At 46.5% G+C, this 18,518-nt stretch overlaps 1 protein-coding gene across 1 annotated transcript in view; it reads left to right on the top strand.

Moving 5' to 3' along the window:
* Positions 1-18,518, top strand: part of LOC126191301 (uncharacterized) — a 202,880-nt gene that overhangs the window by 159,547 nt on the left and 24,815 nt on the right. The window contains exons 3-4 of the mRNA XM_049932129.1: positions 6,784-7,065; positions 16,325-16,813. Of these exons, the coding sequence (XP_049788086.1) occupies positions 6,784-7,065; positions 16,325-16,813 (771 nt within the window). The remainder of the gene's footprint in view (positions 1-6,783; positions 7,066-16,324; positions 16,814-18,518) is intronic.

The following is an 18,518-nucleotide window of genomic DNA, read 5'->3' as shown; positions in this document are numbered from 1 at the left end:
GAATATAGGAGGAATGCTACGCTGCGATGGATATATACCGGTGTAGAGTAAACAAACACAACGCTCTCGTCTGGTACACAGACAATCAGCGTACTGTGATGAAAATGGTACGTGGTAACCCTAAAGTGAATATGTCGTATGTTTTAATGGTGATGTAAGACCTATTATTTTCTTTAAGCGAAAAATTATAATTTTATCAAGTATCTTGATGTTCTACAGCTGTACGCTTTGTCACGAGGTGATGACTGTCAGTCGGCAAACTATTCGCATCGAGACGGTGAACCTCTATAGAGTGCCAAGTCTGTCTAAGATATCGTGGACCAGGAGGCTCCAGAGATTCCAGGCACGTGCCGGGTGGACGGAAATGGAGCACAGATTTTTTTAATGTTTGGTGTGAAAGGAACACATATCGAGACAGACTTCTCTTTGTTAAATAAGTCTGGGATAAAATTCATGTTTTATATCACTCCGTGTCTCCTCTTCATAACGCTGTAACAAGTCCTCGCCGCAGTCCAGGACTTGGCAATGCACGCGATGCAGCTATGCGACGTACTTGCACCACTGTTCGCGGAGCAACTGCTAATCGTCGCAAACTGGATCAACTTCCTGCGCTGTTATATTAATGCAACGAGGTCACCAGTGTCGCTTTAAACTACGAGGCAAGTATCAAAGGTCGCAACTCCCCTGCAGCAAAATCCAGTAGAATACAAATGATTTCTAAGTTCTGACAATATCCACATAACCTCTTGGGCAATTCCAGCAATAAAAAAAATGGGATGACATTAGAAAAATATGATGGTCTTTAATTAAAAGTCTTACCAAAAACCAAAACCTAGATGTCAAGGAAACAGTACGATTTATTACCACTTTCAGAAATCTTGTCAGGTCCGTTTTATTCCTCCCGTGCCTCCCAAAACTAGAAATTAGCTTCCTGACTTAATATAAAACAGTTTGCAGTTAATAGCATCAACTTGGACTAAATCACTCTGCACTCGACTTTGAAGATCACAACTGCCGCTCAGCTATTAACACAGCCCAACTCTCCGCTGTGAAACCATGTGCACTTGCGCTAAAAGGACGCAGTTAATCTACAAGACCCGGACTTGCACTACTCGTCCCGGTCCCATTGGACCCGCCTTCTTCCCCCCAAGAAGGTGCGCGAATGTCTCTCCGATACAGCGAGTTCAGAGCAAATCACAAAAATTTTTAAGTATTTAGACGTCTTATTGAATCACGCTGACTGTGCAGAATGATGGTATTTTTTCTCGCCCACGGGGACCCTCATTTGTTTCACTACAATCAATATTCAGCAAACTAACGATGAAAAAAGTTCCCGTTCCGATTTGGGTAATCCCTCCTCGTAGGTGAAAACGTCCCAGAGTGCCACAGTATGCTTGCATTTCGCGAAAATCTGCCCGTCCTATAAGGGACAATCATACTTCCCATGCTGTTTTGGGTACCATTCTAAAACTACGCTCTCCGTCTCCCCCACCCCTAAAAAAAAGGTCCGTCTACCGCACTGCAACGTAAAATTGTTCTCCAGGTTGAAATCCGAGTCGAATAACTATCTTTCCGTTAACTCATCCCCAACGGCACAGAGAACATACGTAGCAGTTCGTAACATCGTTTGTGCCACATTTGTACGAGGGTTATTCGGAGAGTAACGAACGATCGGTCGCGAATAGAAACCACAGTGAAAATCAGATGAAGTTTTGCACAGGCGTGTTGGGCAATGTCTCTAGTATGGCCGTCGATCGCGTTACATCTTTCTTTTTAGTTCTGAGCACACAGGGAGCACATAAAAATACCTAGAAAAATAGTGTCTCCCGCCAAGTAAGAGGACCTGGTAAGAAATTTCGCCTGAAGCTATGCAACCAACATTACATAACTGTCTTGCGTTTTCTTCTTCAAGACAATTCTCAGCCGCATTCTTCAGGGGCAGTGAAGATGCTCCTGCATCGTTTTCAGTTGGAAATGTTTGATTACCCACAATACAGCTCGTAATTGTCTTCCTCTGACATGAACCGCTGGCTATGAAGACAACATTTTGGCACAGACACAGAGGTGTAGGCCAGCGTAGAGAATTGGGGGAAAGCGCTGGCGGCTGCCTTCTATAACGAGGGTATTGGGAAGTTGGTACAACGCTTCGACAAACGTCTAAGTCGGATCGGCGACTATGGAGATAAGTAGCAGGAAGTTGTAAATAACAGTTGCAAATAAAACAGTTTTGATTTTCACTGTGGTTTCCATTTCGCGACCTATCGTTCTTTTCTTTCCGAACAGCCCTCGTAATTTTCGCCAATCTCATTTCTGTTATTATCGTGGAAGGTAAGGAACGCATATAAAGGGTGCTCAGGAAGAATGGTCAATATTCATGGATATGATAGGAACGATCATTCGAAGCAAAAAGGTGTATTAAACGTGGGCTCCAAAATGCGTATCATAAAAGCTCTGAGCGCTTCTTCATCTTCGATACTCTGAAACAAATCTCTTCTGTAGCAGGATCTTTGCTTTCTGTATTTTGAAAGGTGTTAGTATGGACCACAACAAGAAAAACAAAGAAACAGTTGCAACAAATGGCGCAGAATGTTGGCATGTTGCAAACACGAACGTTAATGTTATAAAAAGCCATAGAAACACGCCATTTGGGACAGGGACTGCAATATGTCAGAAACGAAGTCATTAGGATAAGACAGGATTTCCAGGACAACACTGTTGAGAGAATTGGGAATGTTAAGCTGCTTTGGTCTCGCCAGCGTAGGAGAAACTCGCATGAAAAATGGCTCAGAAAATATTAGAGTAGTGTGCAGAAACGCGCAGAATGAGATGTCACTCATGAAAAAGATAATGAACAAATAAAAGCTTTGGCTGGCTAATACGTAGTTGCGACGCTATATGACAATGAATTTGTAAAATACTTTTTTTTACAATTTGCGTTTCTAAGGTTACGTTGATGTTGTGAACTCCAGTCCGAAGATGATTTGATGCAGCTCTCACCTCTGGTCTGTTCTGTGGAAGCCTCTTCATCTCCCCATAACTACTGCGACGTACACCCACTTGAACACGCCTACTGTACCAAATCCTGGGTGTTCCTTTTCAGACTTCATCCTCTACGCTTCCTTCGTTTACCAAAGTACTACTCTTGATGCTTCATAACGTGTCCTGTATCTTAGTCAGGTTGTTTCACAAAGTTCTTTTCTCTACAATTCAGGGCTACTTCATTAATTACTCGATCTACCCATATAATCCTAAACATTCTACCGTAGCACAACATTTCAAAAGCTACTGTTCTCCTCTTGTCTGTTTCTGTCTGTCGTCCACGTTTTACTTCCGTACAAGGCTGTTGTACTTAATTTTGTGAAAAAATTCCGGAAAGTTAAATTATTATTCTTGGATGTGATTACAGCTTAAGATATATTTTGGAATGAAGGCGTGACGCTGAAGTTTAGTTTGTTGACGTCATTTCATGTCAGAAATTGGAAATTATACACAACAACTTAGTCGCTAATGGAATGTCTGAATGGATGGCTAGTTGAAGGAGAACCTTGAACAATTGTCTGCTTCAGAAATCTGTCTTAGTCCCCATTCTAATAAATTTACATCTTTATTACATATATGCAACTAACTCAGAAAATGCAGATACGCGGGACCTGGTATTGATATGCTAGAACAAAGATACCAAACATTGGGAGAGTACGTTCTCAAGTGACTTTGTAAATTAAATGAGTTCTATTGCAAATGGAAAATTCATCCAAACGAAAGATAAACATCGGTCGCAGGGTTCTAGCACCATACAAGAAAGGCACTTAGCAAATTTCACTTACCATTTTTTGGGGAGCAAAGTTTCTCGTAACCTCTTCCCTGGGTGTCTCCCTCGACTGGACACTAACATTCAAGGAGGACTGCATCAGCAAGTCTTCCTGGCTGAAACTAAGTATACTCCACAAAACAGTCTAAATGCAGATATTCTACACAATTCATCTTTGTATTCAGTCGCTGAAACTGTACGCAGTAATAGAAATAAGACGCCAAAGCACGTCGACCACACGCTGAACAGTGTGCTCGTCCACCTTTGAAACGCAATACAGCAGCGATTCTGCGCGGCATGGATTCGACAAGTCCTTCATAGACTTTGGAAGATAGGTGGTATCATGTGTCGACGCACTTGCTGCGCAGTTCCCTTTTATTGTGAGGCAGTCGTTTGTGGGCGTGGATCTGGCGCCCGATAACATCACAGATGAGTTCCATCGGGTTCAGATGAAGCGAAGTTGGTGGCGAAGACGCCAGCGTGAGTTAGTATCACGTTCCTCAAACCACCTAGGTCTTATGGCACGGACAGTTCTCTGCTGGAAGTCGCCATGGCCATGGGAGAAGACAGCAAGCGGATAGTGATGTCTGTGACCCACAATATTGTTCACCTAGTTCATAGCTCTCGTGGTGCCTTCGACTACTAGCGCATGTCTCACGGCCCCTATAGCTCACTGCCTCCACGAACCTGCGCCCGAGCCGTGGCAAGTGTTTCGAGCAACAGTTCCCCCATATGACGGCGCATCCAACACGACCAGCGACCTGTTGTAACAAGAAATGTGAGTCTATATCTGTATCTACATCTACATTTATACTCCGCAAGCCACTCAACGGTGTGTGGCGGAGGGCACTTTACGTGACACTATCATTACCTCCCTTTCGTGTTCCAGTCGCGTATGGTTCGCGGGAAGAACGACTGCCGGAAAGCCTCCGTGCGCGCTCGAATCTCTCTAATTTTACATTCGTGACCTCCTCGGAAGGTATAAGTAGAGCGAAGCAATATATTCGATACCTCATCCAGAAACGCACCCTCTCGAAATCTGGACAGCAAGCTACACCGCGATGCAGAGCGCCTCTCTTGCAGAGTCTGCCACTTGAGTTTCCTAAACATCTCCGTAACGCTATCACGCTTACTAAATAACCCTGTGACGAAACGCGCCGCTCGTCTTTGGGCCTTCTCTATCTCCTCTGTCAACCAGACATGGCACGGATCCCACACTGATGAGCAATGCTCAAGCATAGGTCGAACGAGTGCCTTGTAAGCCACCTCCTTTGTTGATGGACTACATTTTCTAAGGACTCTCCCAATGAATCTCAACCTGGCACCCGCCTTACCAACAATTAATTTTATATAATAATTCCACTTGAAATCGTTCCGTACGCATACTCCCAGATGTTTTACAGAAGTAACTGCTACCAGTGTTTGTTCCGCTATCATATAATCATACAATAAAGGATCCTTCTTTCTATGTATTCGCAATACATTACATTTGTCTATGTTAAGGGTCAGTTGCCTCTCCCTGCACCAAGTGCCTATCCGCTGCAGATCTTCCTGCATTTCGCTGCAATTTTCTAATGCTGCAACTTCTCTGTATACTACAGCATCAGCCGCGAAAAGCCGCATGGAACTTCCGACACTATCTACTAGGTCATTTATATATATTGTGAAAACCGATGGTCCCATAACACTCCCCTGTGGCACGCCAGAGGTTACTTTAACGTCTGTAGACGTCTCTCCATTGAGAACAACATGCTGTGTTCTGTTTGCTAAAAACTCTTCAATCCAGCCACACAGCTCGTCTGATATTCCGTAGGCTCTTACTTTATCAGGCGACAGTGCGGAATTGTATCGAACGCCTTCCGGAAGTCAAGGAAAATGGCATCTACCTGGGAGTCTGTATCTAATATTTTCTGGGTCTCATGAACAAATAGAGCGAGTTGGGTCTCACACGATCGCTGTTTCCGGAATCCATTTTGATTCCGACAGAGTAGATTCTGGGTTTCCATAAATGGCATGATACGCCAGCAAAAAACATGTTCTGAAATTCTACAACAGATCGACGTCAGAGATATAGGTCTATAGTTTTGCGCATCTGCTCGACGACCCTTCTTGAAAACTGGAACTACCTGTGCTCTTTTCCAATCATTTGGAACCTTCCGTTCCTCTAGAGACTTGCGGTACACGGCTGTTAGAAGGGGGGCAGGTTCTTTCGCGTACTTTGAGTCATCTGAGCACGTAATACTTTCCATTGATCCACGGTCCAGTTTTGATGATACCTTGCCCACTGCAATCGTAACTGACGATGTCGTTGGGTCAGCATGGGAGCACCTAGGGATCGACTGCTGTGGGGCGCCATGTTCAGTAATGTGTACTCAGCTGTGAACTTCAAAACATGAGTATCCACCGGAATTTTGCTCTGTCTTCAGATCTGCCACAGATCGCCGCCTACCGTACTTTTTAGTGTGGACAAAACTCTGACCTCTTTCTGTGATGAGTTGTGGACATCCAGTAGCCTGTCGCCTGCTGCTGGTTCACCAATTTCCGTAGATGCTTACGAGAATAGCTCACGGAGAGACACCGAGCTTCGAAATTTCCGGTATAATCTTTCCAAAATGGTGGATAATTACAATCTGGCCTTTATTAAAATCACTTACGTCAGTAGATTTCCCAATTTGCAAGCCATATCGTCATTATAACCATTCCCGATTTACGTCTTCTCCACTGACATACATTCTTTGCAGTGTTAATACCTGAGCACCACGAGGTAGAATTTAATCTCGCGGTGGGCAGTGGCCATCAGCGTGGATGCACATCTGAAGGAAATGATGAGGATCTTTACTGACACTGTCGGATCCACTTCCGTTTAGTGGTTGCCTATTTTGTCCACTATTGACTCCCAAGACGTCATAAGGAAAGCTGCTAGAATAGTGGTTGGAAAAGTTGAGGCAGTAAGATGTGTGTTTCGCTGTTTACAGGAGGGAGGTCGCATGGCGGCAGTGGGCCCACGGCTGGCCATCCCGGAGACCTACCCCGGCTACTTCGAGCTGCTGAGCGAGGAGGGCCGCGCCGTGCGCTGCATCGAGGGCGTGGGCGAGCTGTCGCGGCGCGCCGGCCTCTCTGGCGCTTGTCTAGTGCGCGAGCCCGTGCGCGCCTTCCCCGACCCCGGGCCGGGCCCGGCCGTCGCCGCCGTCGCAGCCCTGCCGCCGGACGGCGCGCGCACCGTGCCCGTCGGCGAGACTCTCACCCCCACCGGAGAGGTAGGTCACAACACTCCTCACAACGGGAGCATCCCGACTTGAACCGCTAAAACCCAAGCACACGAGGGGGAACACAAAAGAAACCGGATTGTTGTGATAAAAAATTTATTGATGAACCTTTTTACAAAATTCCTTCAGTCACCTTCAAAATACTCTCCATTACACGCGATGCACTTGTCAAGTTCCCCACTGTTGGAAGCATGTTTGGAACTCTTCAAGTTTGATATTGTCCAGTGCTCTTTGCGAAGCTGTTTTTACCGCCTCCACATCGTCATAACGCTCCCCTTTTAGCGTTTTTTTCATTCGTGGAGATAGGAAAAAGTCGCACGGGGCTAGGTCCGGCGAATACGGAGCGTGGGGAACGACAGACCACCTCTGAGATGCCAAATAGTGGGTCACTCGTAAGGCCGTGTGTGATGGAGCGTTGTCGTGATGCAGAAACCAGTCACCTGATCGCCTAAGTTCTGGGCGTTTCCTCCTCACATCCTCTCGCAGACGCCTTAAACATCCAAGTAAAAGCGCTGGTTAACAGTTAGGCCAGGGGGTACGAATTCCCGACGCACAATTCCACGAACATCAAAAAAGACCGTGATCATCGTCTTCACATTTGACCTCACTTGCCTTGCTTTTATTGGTCTGTTAGAGTTGGGATTCCTCCACTGGCTTGACGCTTGCATGGTTTCTGGGTCATACCCGTAACACCAACTCTCATCCCCTGCAATGACTTTGTTCAAGAAGTTTGGATCACGTGCAACCTCTGTTTTCAAGTCCTGACACACACAATCATGCGGATAGTTTTTTGCTCCTGTGTGAGAAGGCGCGGAACAAATTTAGCAGCAACACGTCTCATGTGCAAATCCTCACTCAAAATCCGCTGGCACGAGCTCCAACTGATTCCTGTCTCTGCTGAAATTTGGTCGATCGTTTGGCGACGATCCTCGTTGATCTTTTGGCGGACCTTTTCAATGTTCTCCTCATTTCGCGATGTTGAAGGGCGTCCAGAACGAGCTTGGCCTTCAACACACATCTCACCAAATTTAAAGCGCCCAAATCACTCGAAAACCAGTGTGCGGCTCATAGCGTCCTCCTGGAAAGCTTCGTGAAGCATTTGGTGTGTCTCCGTTGCAGTTTTTTTAAGCAGGAAACAAAATTTCACACACACTCTTTGTTCTTTTAAAGTTGCCATAACGACTTCGCAGAGGTAACCCGCCAACAGTCAGAGAAACACAATACCACACTTGCACGTTCAGCTGTACACTGACGCCGTCTGCACAGCTGTTTCACGAAGGACTCTACTAACACCATCTAGCGTGAGAACCCTGCACTACGTCTGCGAGTGGCAGCGCCCTCGGAGTCCGGTTTCTTTTGGGTCCCCCCTCGTAGATACGTGTTTGCTCTATCAGATATCGAAGTCTTTCATCTGTAAGACTTCGTAGTAGTCTTCAATGAGGTATTATTTGACAACAAACAAAACATTTGCTTGATGGCTCTGAGCACTATGCGACTTAACTTCTGAGGTCATCAGTCGCCTAGAACTTAGAACTAATTAAACCTAACTAACCTAAAGACATCACACACATCCATGCCCGAGGCAGGATTCGAATCTGCGACCGTAGCGGTCGCTCGGTTCCAGACTGTAGCGCCCAGAACCGCACGGTCACTCCGGCCGGCAACATTTGCTTGAAACAGTTCATGTAGTAACATATCCTTGAAGGCCACTCTCAAGCAGTTCACTATTGAGGACGCTTCGAATGGTTCAAATGGCTCTACGCACTAACATGGCAGGTCATCAGTTCCCTAGACTTAGAACTACTTAAACCTAACTAACCTAAGGACATCACACACATCCATGCCCGAGGCAGGATTCGAAACTACGACCGTAGCAGCCGCGTGGTTCCGGACTGAAGCGCCTAGAACCGCTCGACCACAGCTCCCGGCTAGGACGCTTCAGGAAGTTTCCAGTATCCGAGGTGCAAAGACTTTTGTCCAGCATCGAAATGGGTCGGTCTTTTCATAATTCTTCTACACAGGTTGCGGCCTGAGACGAGTAGGCTCCCTTTACACGCTTCTGACTTACTCTTGGCAGCACCTGTTCGAAAGAAGCTGCTGAAATTTCTAACAGGAAGCAGCACAAGCTGGAAACTACTGATTGAAAGACCTGCATTCGGCTCTTAAAGATGATTGGCACGGCCTAAATGTTGACACAGTTTCTTGTAGAGGTTCGGAGCTCAGTGGACACGGGAAGTTGATCCTCAGCCCTCCTGTGTAGTTGAGTCATGAGCGCGGAAGTGCCGGTTCGTGGATATTACTGATTTCACAGTTCGGAGGTTTAGTGAGCAACCGTGGCCCACAAAGTATTTCTCCAGTACGAAAAAGTGAGAGAACTGGCAAATGCGCTACCCGCGTGCCGTTGTGGAGTGCTCGGCGGTTTTCCGGCTTTTGTATGCGAGAATGCGGTTAAGGAGGGCATTTGTAGGGAGATGAATGTACCAGATCGTGAAATCTGTAGCTACTGATTTGACGATTTTCAACCAAAGTCAGAAAATTCTATTTGCTTCCTTGGAAAGTGGAAGTGTGGTGGTTTTTTGTATTTTTTGACTAGCTGATTTTGAGCTGTATTCCTATATTTGCGCCGGCCGCTGTGGTCTAGCGGTTCTGGCGCTGCAGTCCGGAACCGCGGGACTGCTACGGTCGTAGGTTCGAATCCTGCCTCGGGCATGGGTGTGTGTGATGTCCTTAGGTTAGTTAGGTTTAAGTAGTTCTAAGTTTTAGGGGACTTATGACCTAAGATGTTGAGTCCCATAGTGCTCAGAGCCATTTGAACCTATATTTGTTTTGGAGAGATTATCGCTGGTGGTATCTTGGGGCCAGTTGGAGGTGGCGTATGAAATATTAGTGGTGTGCGTTTTTCAGTCTAGTGGTCGGATCTTGCAATATTTCTGTAGAAGTAGTTGGACTATAGATCTTGGAGAAACCAGAAGTTATGTACTGTCTCGCTCGTTATGGCGAAGCAGATGATTCTCTTTTTACTGACTTAGTAGTGTAGAACCGTAAGGGATTAATCTATATCCGCTACTGAACGCTTTCGTGAAAATCTCAGAGCAGTGCGTCATGTTGTTTGTGTTGCGTGCCACACATCGCCAAGAGAGCGTTTATTCTGGCCGCGGGTGCGGGTCTGATGTCGCGCTGCATCACGGAAACTCCGCGTCACGGACGAAAGGAACGTTTGAATGTTAACAAATGATGCGCTACAGAGTCATTTTACCAAAACACAATTTTCTGTGCGGTACGTCCTTCACTTACTCGTCATCTAAGTGCATATGTGCAGTTCGAATGAAGTAGGGTCTATCTAAACCACAGCGGGATGGAACAGTCTGTTCACTTCTCAAGCTAAATATGTGGGCGTATTATGTTACCTGTCAAAACCCACAGCGCTCAGATTATCAAATGATGCAACAGAAAGATTAACTTCGTAATCTTTGTCACCTACATGTTAACTCATCTCTGCACCTCGGTGCAAAAAGTTGCTTATAAACAACAGAGTGAAGACGAATGATCAAAAGGCAATCGTGTACAGTGAACTACGCTTTGTCGATTTGCAAGCGTAAAAATTTAACAAGACGTCTGGCATAGTGTTGTACCGTCTAGAAAAACGTACATCCACAACTTAACAGTATGTGGTGGTCTTTGGTGGCTGTACCCTTAACGTGACGTCCTTGTTGCGAAAACATTGCAACTGTAACTGTACACAAATGCAGAGTTTCTCAGATAAATGAACTTGATGGATGATAGAAAAGACACAGCTGCTGTTATAAAATCATTTCTATTCCGTTTTCACCGTTCGCTCTGTGCCGGCCGGGGTGGCCGAGCAGTTCTAGGCGCTACAGTCTGGAACCGCGCCACCGCTACGGTCGCAGGTTCGAATCCTGCCTCGGGCAGGATGTGTGTGATGTCCTTAGGTTAGTTAGGTTTAAGTAGTTCTAAGTTCTAGGGGACTGATGATCTCAGAAGTTAAGTCCCATAGTGCTCAGAGCCATTTTTTTCGTTCCCTCTTTGGTACGTCCCTCGTCACTTCAGTTGTTGTTTACACTGCGAGTTGACCGACGCTCAACGGCGAGGTTATCAGCGCCCACCACTTCAATAACCAACTCTTGCTCTTATCCGAGTTGCTACTTTTAGGAACAAATAGATCAACATTTTAACATATTTTTCTAATTTACCCTCATAAATATCTCCCTGCATGGTGCAGTGTTTCCAGTTGTCTTCAAACCATCTAGCATCCAGTACTGCTCATAACACCGCAATGTGATGCATCCCAGAACATCAAAGCAGACCACTGTTCCAAATCACAACACAAACACTCAGATAAGGTTGTGTTAACGTTAAGAAATGAATCGAACGGCGATTTCAAGTGGTTAGCTATCCAGTCATCGTAAAATTGTTCTGAAGGACATATGGCTATCGTAAGAATTCCTAGAGGGGCCTGCAGGATGAATAGTTCATGTATGCAGGAGCTTGCATGTTGTACATTCTTGGGGATCAAACCACCAAATCGAATGCAACAGACTTTGAATATTAAGTGAGCTGTGACAGCACGGTTACCAGTAGCCTGCAATGAGACTAATTCTTTTAAATTTTGATTAGTACAGGATGTCTGTATCCAAAGTTGGTCTGAGGCTACAAACATGCAATAATAACAGCCTATAACGTCTCCACTAGCGGGCATAATTTTAAATATTTTTGTGTGTTGAAACAAGTCGATGTAAATAGGCCTAAACTTAACTAATGATAAGTGGAATACGGGCTCTAGCCTCGGTGTAGGTCAAAGGAAGAGAGACAAAGAGTTTCTTCAGGTATGCCGTATCCAACCGAAGGCATTCATTGATGATTAGCTCCCACAGTGCTACACGCTGGTGGGGATATTCGTTGCCACCGATGTTCCAAACACTCGCATACATTTTCTATGGTATTAATGATCGTATGATTCAGCAGGTTAGTCGAGGTGCGATAAGGTGCGTGAATTTTCATCCAACAAGGAACGTATGCCTGCAGCCCTGTGAACCTAAATGTTGTAATCTATGCATACAGTAGTTTACATAGTGTATATCATGAAGATGTAGATTGGTCACTCATAATGTTAAAATAAACATAATTGTTAATGAGTGGAAAAACTCGTATGAATGTGCCCAAATCATGGTACGAAAACCAGCCCCAAAAAACTACACAGGAACATCTCAGATCTGAACTATACTACGCATATACTATGTGTTAAGCGTATAATTGGGCTGTCGGTGTATTCGATGCCTTGAATCATTTGGAAAAATGCAAAATCCCGAATGGTTGGACCAAACTACATGACTCCAGTTAACTATTGTCCAATTTCTGTGTTGTCTGACCACTGCAGACGAATGGTTTTATGTCCTATTTGGAAGAGTAGCCTTTTGCAAAATACCCAAATACAAAGGTTCATCGCAAGCAGTTCCCTTTGCAAAGTTCTCTCGGAACCGGGTTTATTTGGACTTGCATTCATTGATAGCAGAAATTCTTGTCGGTTTTTTAAATCGATTGTCATTGCAAGGCATGACAGTCCTGGAGTCTGTTGATTAATATCTTCTTACAATCACTGCCCTTACGCTGTGTTACGTTGCTGGGAGTCGTATATCATTCGCACCTAATTGTACATCTTCATTGACGGCGTGCTTATGACCATATCCGCTATTGTGTAAGGGTACCACCACGGCGCCTAGCCAGGTAGGGCAGTGGTTGGCATGCTGGACTCTGTATTTGGGACAATGACATTTCAGATCCATGTCTGGCCATCCAGATTAAGGTTTTCCGCGTTTATCCTAAATCACTCCAGGGAAATACAGGATGATTCCTCTGAAAGGGGGCAGTCAGTTTCTTTCCCCATCCTTGAAACATTCTGAGTATATGCTCCGTCTGTAATGACTACGAGGTTGGTGGGATGTTGAAACCTAGTCTTCGCTCTAGTCTTCCTTCCACATCAAGGCATCTTAATACACTAGTTCCATACAACCGACTGGCACATACACAGTAATTTGTTGCTGTGACTTTTGGCTATATGACCACCTGGTACCAATTTGACACCATATGCAGCACTCCAAGGGACCAGTTTGATCTTTTACACCCAACGTCTTCTGTAACCTGTTTTGCATATTCTAGTCTTGTCTCCCCCTCCCCTCTACCACTGCTCCTTACAGCATCAAGTTAGCCATCGTTGTTCTCACAGATTAGACTGTACCAGCTCGTGTGACTGCCGACGGGCAGCTGGGTAGCGACGGCTGTGGGCGTTGAGGGGCAGTGGTGGACAAACCCCTGATATGAAACTTCCTGGCAGATTAGAACTGTGTGCCGGACCGAGACTCGAACTCGGGACCTTTGCCATTCGCGGACAAGTGCTCTACCATCTGAGCTACCCAAGCACGACTCACGCCCCGTCCTCACAGCTTTACATCTGCCAGTACCTCGTCTCCTACCTTCCAAACTTTACAGAAGCTCTCCTGCGAACCTTGCAGTACTAGCACTCCTGAAAGAAAGGATATTGTGGACACATGGCTTAGCCACAGCCTGGGGGATGTTTCCAGAATGAGATTTTCAGTCTGCAGCGGAGTGTGCGCTGATATGAAACTTCCTGGCAGATTAAAACTGTTAGCCGGACCGAGACTCTAACTCGGGACCTTTGCCATTCGCGGGCAAGTGCTAGTTCTATAGAAGGATGTTGAAAATTAGGTGGCCTAAAAAGATAAAAAAAAATGAGGATGTTCTACCCAGAATCGGCCGTGGTAAGAAACATGGAGAACAGTGACAACAAGAAGGGAAAGAATAACAGGAAATGAGTAAGATATCAGGGAGTAATTTTCATGCCACCAGAGACAGCTGCAGAGTGTAAAAACTGTAGGGGAAGAACCGAGATTCGAATACATCCGAATAATAATTGAAGTCTTCAGTGAAAATGATACTCTGAGACGAGGAGGTTAGCACAGTAGGGACGTTGTAGCAGGCTGTATCAAACCAGTCAGAAGACTGATGACACAAGAGGAAAAAAATGTACTGGGAGCACACAAAAACCCAAGACATGTAGCAAAGGGCGGTAAACTGGTCGTTGCGATCTCTCGGTTTTTCTCGGTGCGAATGACCATTGGGGTGCTTTCGGTGTTCAGTCGAGAGTTGTTGATTATATTATTCTGCGCAGTGTTTCGAGAACCGGCCCATTAATCTTCTGTAGATTTGTCTCCCACGCCTTGTAATTTGTTGAAGAGTGCGGAACTATAGTGCGTCTTTGAACGTGCTTTGTAGTGCTGAAACTTATTGTTTCCTGACCACCTTTGTATGCTAGCCATATCTGCTACTTTGCCCGCGGATGGCAAAGGTCCTGATTTCGAGTCTCGGTCCGGCACACAGTTTTAATCTGCCAGGAAGTTTCATATCAGCGCACACTCCGCTGCAGAGTGAAAATCTCATTCTGGGAACACCTGATGCTCGGGCAGAAAGGCTGTCGTGCCTTTGCGTATTCAGCAGTTCTGCGTCGGCTGAACTCACACGGGTGGGGTTGAACGAGTGGTTCGTCCATGCGCCGAATGCGTGAAATCGGGTCGTCGTTTGGTTTGTCTGTACTAGCTTGCGCCTACCCATGAGCGTGATGAGGGGTGTTCAGCGGTGCCCACACCCTGTAGTGCAGCGTTGTGACACCCTACTGTAGATGTCCAACTTAGTTTACCTGTTTTTTCTTCTCATAAGGTTTATTCAATGGACTTCATGTCGTGGTCTTGCGGTAGCGTTCTCGCTTCCCGTGCACGGGGTGCCAGGTTCGATTCCCGGCGGAGTCAGCGATTTTCTCTGACTCGAGATGACTGGGTGTTGTGTGTCTTTCATCATCGTTTCATCATCACTGACTCGCAAGTCGCCGAAGTGAAGTACCCCGACAAGAACTGGTGACAGATATGGCGCGTTGTACGGAACGTTTACTTCCCAACGTCAGTACGCTCAACATGGTATATGGGGGTAAATAGGAAGTTCGGAACGAATCAACGGCGGCACGCAATTCATTTGGCAGAGACTCCACTATGTTTAGGCTGCGCAACAGTGGACACTGATGAACATCGTTTAGCATGTGGTGGGACGCCTCCAGTGTGGCACTTGGCACAACAGATACTGGCGTTCCTGTTACGCTCCGCCCCTTACACAGTGTCATCAGACACACTTTTTCCCCCCCAAGAATCTTATTTTCCGGTCCATTTTACCATTGCAGTGACATGGGTACAGGGAATGGTTGTGGGCTACGTCTATAACGAATCGGAAAAGGACAACATGGATTTTTGGCATTTTCTCCTGGATGGACACACGAAGCTGCAACAGCATAAGAAATATAGGCAAGACTTCGCTAATTACTTGCGACTTACATTTACCGACCCGCCGGCCAGATGGGGTGTGACGGGTGAGAGATGAGATAGACGAAGAAGCCGAGATAGACATCGATCACACATACTGACCCTTAGTTAATTTCGAGAAGACGACCCAGTCTTACACCAACGTCTGGAGAACGAGTCGATAGATGGCTCTCCTGCTCTAGCGACCGTCGGGTAATTTCATTTCATTGCTAGAGGAGCATGTTTCTTTTGTATTTGTGCTATCCACGATGTCTTCATGTCTTTCATTTGGACATTTTCAGTTTTATTCATTTCCTTACTCAATTAATTTTCTAATTAGCCACTATTTGTCAACATTTGGACATTGTAGACACTATTTATGCGGCAGTATAACAAAATGTATGTCAGCAAAGGTAGTAAGCCTGACATTGAAAAAAATAAATAAAAAAGTTACAATCTTAAAAAAAATAAAAAAAAGATGGCTAGATCGTCAGCAAAAAAAGGATGGTAGAGCACTTGCCCATAAAAAAAGTGGCTAGTGTTGCAAAAAAAAAAGTTGGTAGAGCACTTGCCCGCGAAAGGCAGAGGTAAAAAAAAAAGTGGCGTCAGCTAAAAAGGACTTGCAATTTCGGCGACCGAATACCCGGCTTGGGGTCTCCCGGCCAACTATGCCGTAAGATCATTTCATTTTTTCAATGGACTTCATCATTTACTTTGTTTCAATACTTCTTCGTCTGGACTTTTGTCGGTGCCATTTTCAGATTATGTGCACCACTATTCGCCTTTTTCTGTAAATATTTACGGCTCCCGTTCGACTGATCCCCGCGCTCGCTTCTGAGCAAGTGGTGACTCGACGTGCCGTCGGCCGGCAGGTGACGGTGGGCAAGTCGCGGTACCTGCGGTGCGTGGACGGGCGCGGCGAGTCGCTGCTGGTGCCGCTGGAGCAGCGCGGCGGCCGCTTCTCGGCGGTGGCGCGCGAGGACTCCATCTCGGGGGTGCACAGCGCGCGCAACCTGCTGGCCAAGCGGCTGCCGCTGACGGTGCGCCTGGTGCACGGCCCGCCGCCGGCCGCCGGCCCCGGCGCCTCCTCGGCGCGCGGCCACCGCCACTTCGCGCCCGAGCTGCGGCTGCTCGCCGCCTACGAGGAGGAGCACGTGTTCGCGCTGCCGCTGGGCGGCCACCACCGCGCCGCCTCCGCCGCCGCCGCCGCCGCCTCCGAGCAGCTGCTGGCGCTGCCGCTGGCCGCGCCGCTCAAGGTGGTGCGCGCGCGCAACGAGGACGCGCTGCGCGGCATGCACGAGTTCGTCCGCCTGGCCGAGCGGGCGGCGCGCCTGCTCGCCGACGTCGCCGACAAGATGCAGGTAGGCGGCGCGAGCCTCGGCGACCTTTCAGCTGCTACTGGTAAACACACAGGACGCGAAGGGCACAAGTGAAAAATTTATACTGTCGATTGAGGACAGTCTACTGAACAACATTACACCAGTACTCACTTAATTTGCAGACGAATAGTTATTACGTGTAGTATGTTTTTAGGTTGGGTTGGAAGGAGCAAGGCAGAAGTGAGAAGTAGATTTGCTCAAGCAAAGGCTACTTTTAACAAGAAGAAAAACATCTAAGGGCATCAGCCTTGAAATCAGGAAAAGATTTTTGAAATCATATGTGTGGAGTGTGGCATGCTATGGGTGTGAAACATGGACTCTCGGGACAGAGGAAGACCAGAAGCTAAATTCTTATGAAATGTGGTGCTATAGACGTATGCTCAAAATAAAATGTATCGACTAGGTCACAAACGAAATGGTTCTGGAAAGAGCAGGTGAGAATAGAAGCTCCTGGAGTTTCATTGTTAAAAGAAAGTGCAATTTACAGGCCATCTATTAAGACATAAAGGACTCCTAAACACAATCATAGAGGGATATGTCGAGGGAAAAAGACCAAGAGCAAGACCACGGCTGAGGTACATGGATCAAATCGTGAAAGATGTGGGGTGTAACGCCCATAAAGAAATGAAGAGAAAAGCTGAAAGACGCACAGAATGGAGACAAGCTGCCATTGTAGCTGTTGCAAACCAATCCTTGGATTGACCACTACAGAAGAAGAAGAAAGCACCTACAAGCACATGTCGCAGGAGGAAGCCGTTAATGTTTGTTTTGTTCTGGGCAGAAGGTCAGGTATTCTTGTGAGGATGTGAAGACACAAAACAGGATGTCTATACTGACAGGCGTAGTCCACTTCATGGCGCATTTACAACTGTGCAGAACACATCAGATAGTGAACAATATACACTACTGGCCATTAAAATTTCTCCACCAAGAAAGAAATGCAGATGATAAACGGGTATTCATTGGACAAATACATTATACTAGAACTGACACGTGATTACATTCGCACGCAATTTGGGTGCATAGATCCTGAGAAATTAGTACACAGAACAATCACATCTGGCCGTAATAACGGCCTTAATACTCTTGGGCATTGAGTCAAACAGAGCTTGGACGGCGTGTACAGGTACAGCTGACCATGCACCTTCAACACGCTACCACAGTTCAAGAGTAGTGACTGGCGTATTGTGACGAGCCAGTTGCTCGGCCACCATTGACCAGACGCTTTCAATTGGAAAGAGATCTGGAGAATGTGCTGGCCAGGGCAACAGTCGAACATTTTCTGTATCCAGAAAGGCCCGTACAGGACCTGCAGCATGCAGCCGTGCATTATCCTTCTGAAATGTAGGGTTTCGTAGGGGTCAAATGAAGGCTAGAGCCACGGGTCGTAACACATCTGAAATGTAACGTCCACTGTTCAAGTCCGCAGCTCGTGGTCGTGCGGTAGCGTTCTCGCTTGCCGCGCCCGGGTTCCCGGGTTCGATTCCCGGCAGGGTCAGGGATTTTCTGTGCCTCGTGATGACTGGGTGTGGTGTGATGTCCTTAGGTTAGTTAGGTTTAAGTAGTTCTAAGTTCTAGGGGACTGATCACCATAGCTGTTAAGTCCCACAGTGCTCAGAGCCATTGCCACTGTTCAAAGTGCCGTCAATGTGATCAAGAGGTGACCGAGACGTGTAACCAATGGGAC

The sequence above is a fragment of the Schistocerca cancellata genome, chromosome 6 (genome assembly GCF_023864275.1).
Source record: "Schistocerca cancellata isolate TAMUIC-IGC-003103 chromosome 6, iqSchCanc2.1, whole genome shotgun sequence".
In the NCBI taxonomy this organism is placed as follows: Eukaryota; Metazoa; Arthropoda; class Insecta; order Orthoptera; family Acrididae; genus Schistocerca; species Schistocerca cancellata.
This window is presented reverse-complemented; position numbering and strand designations above follow the sequence as displayed.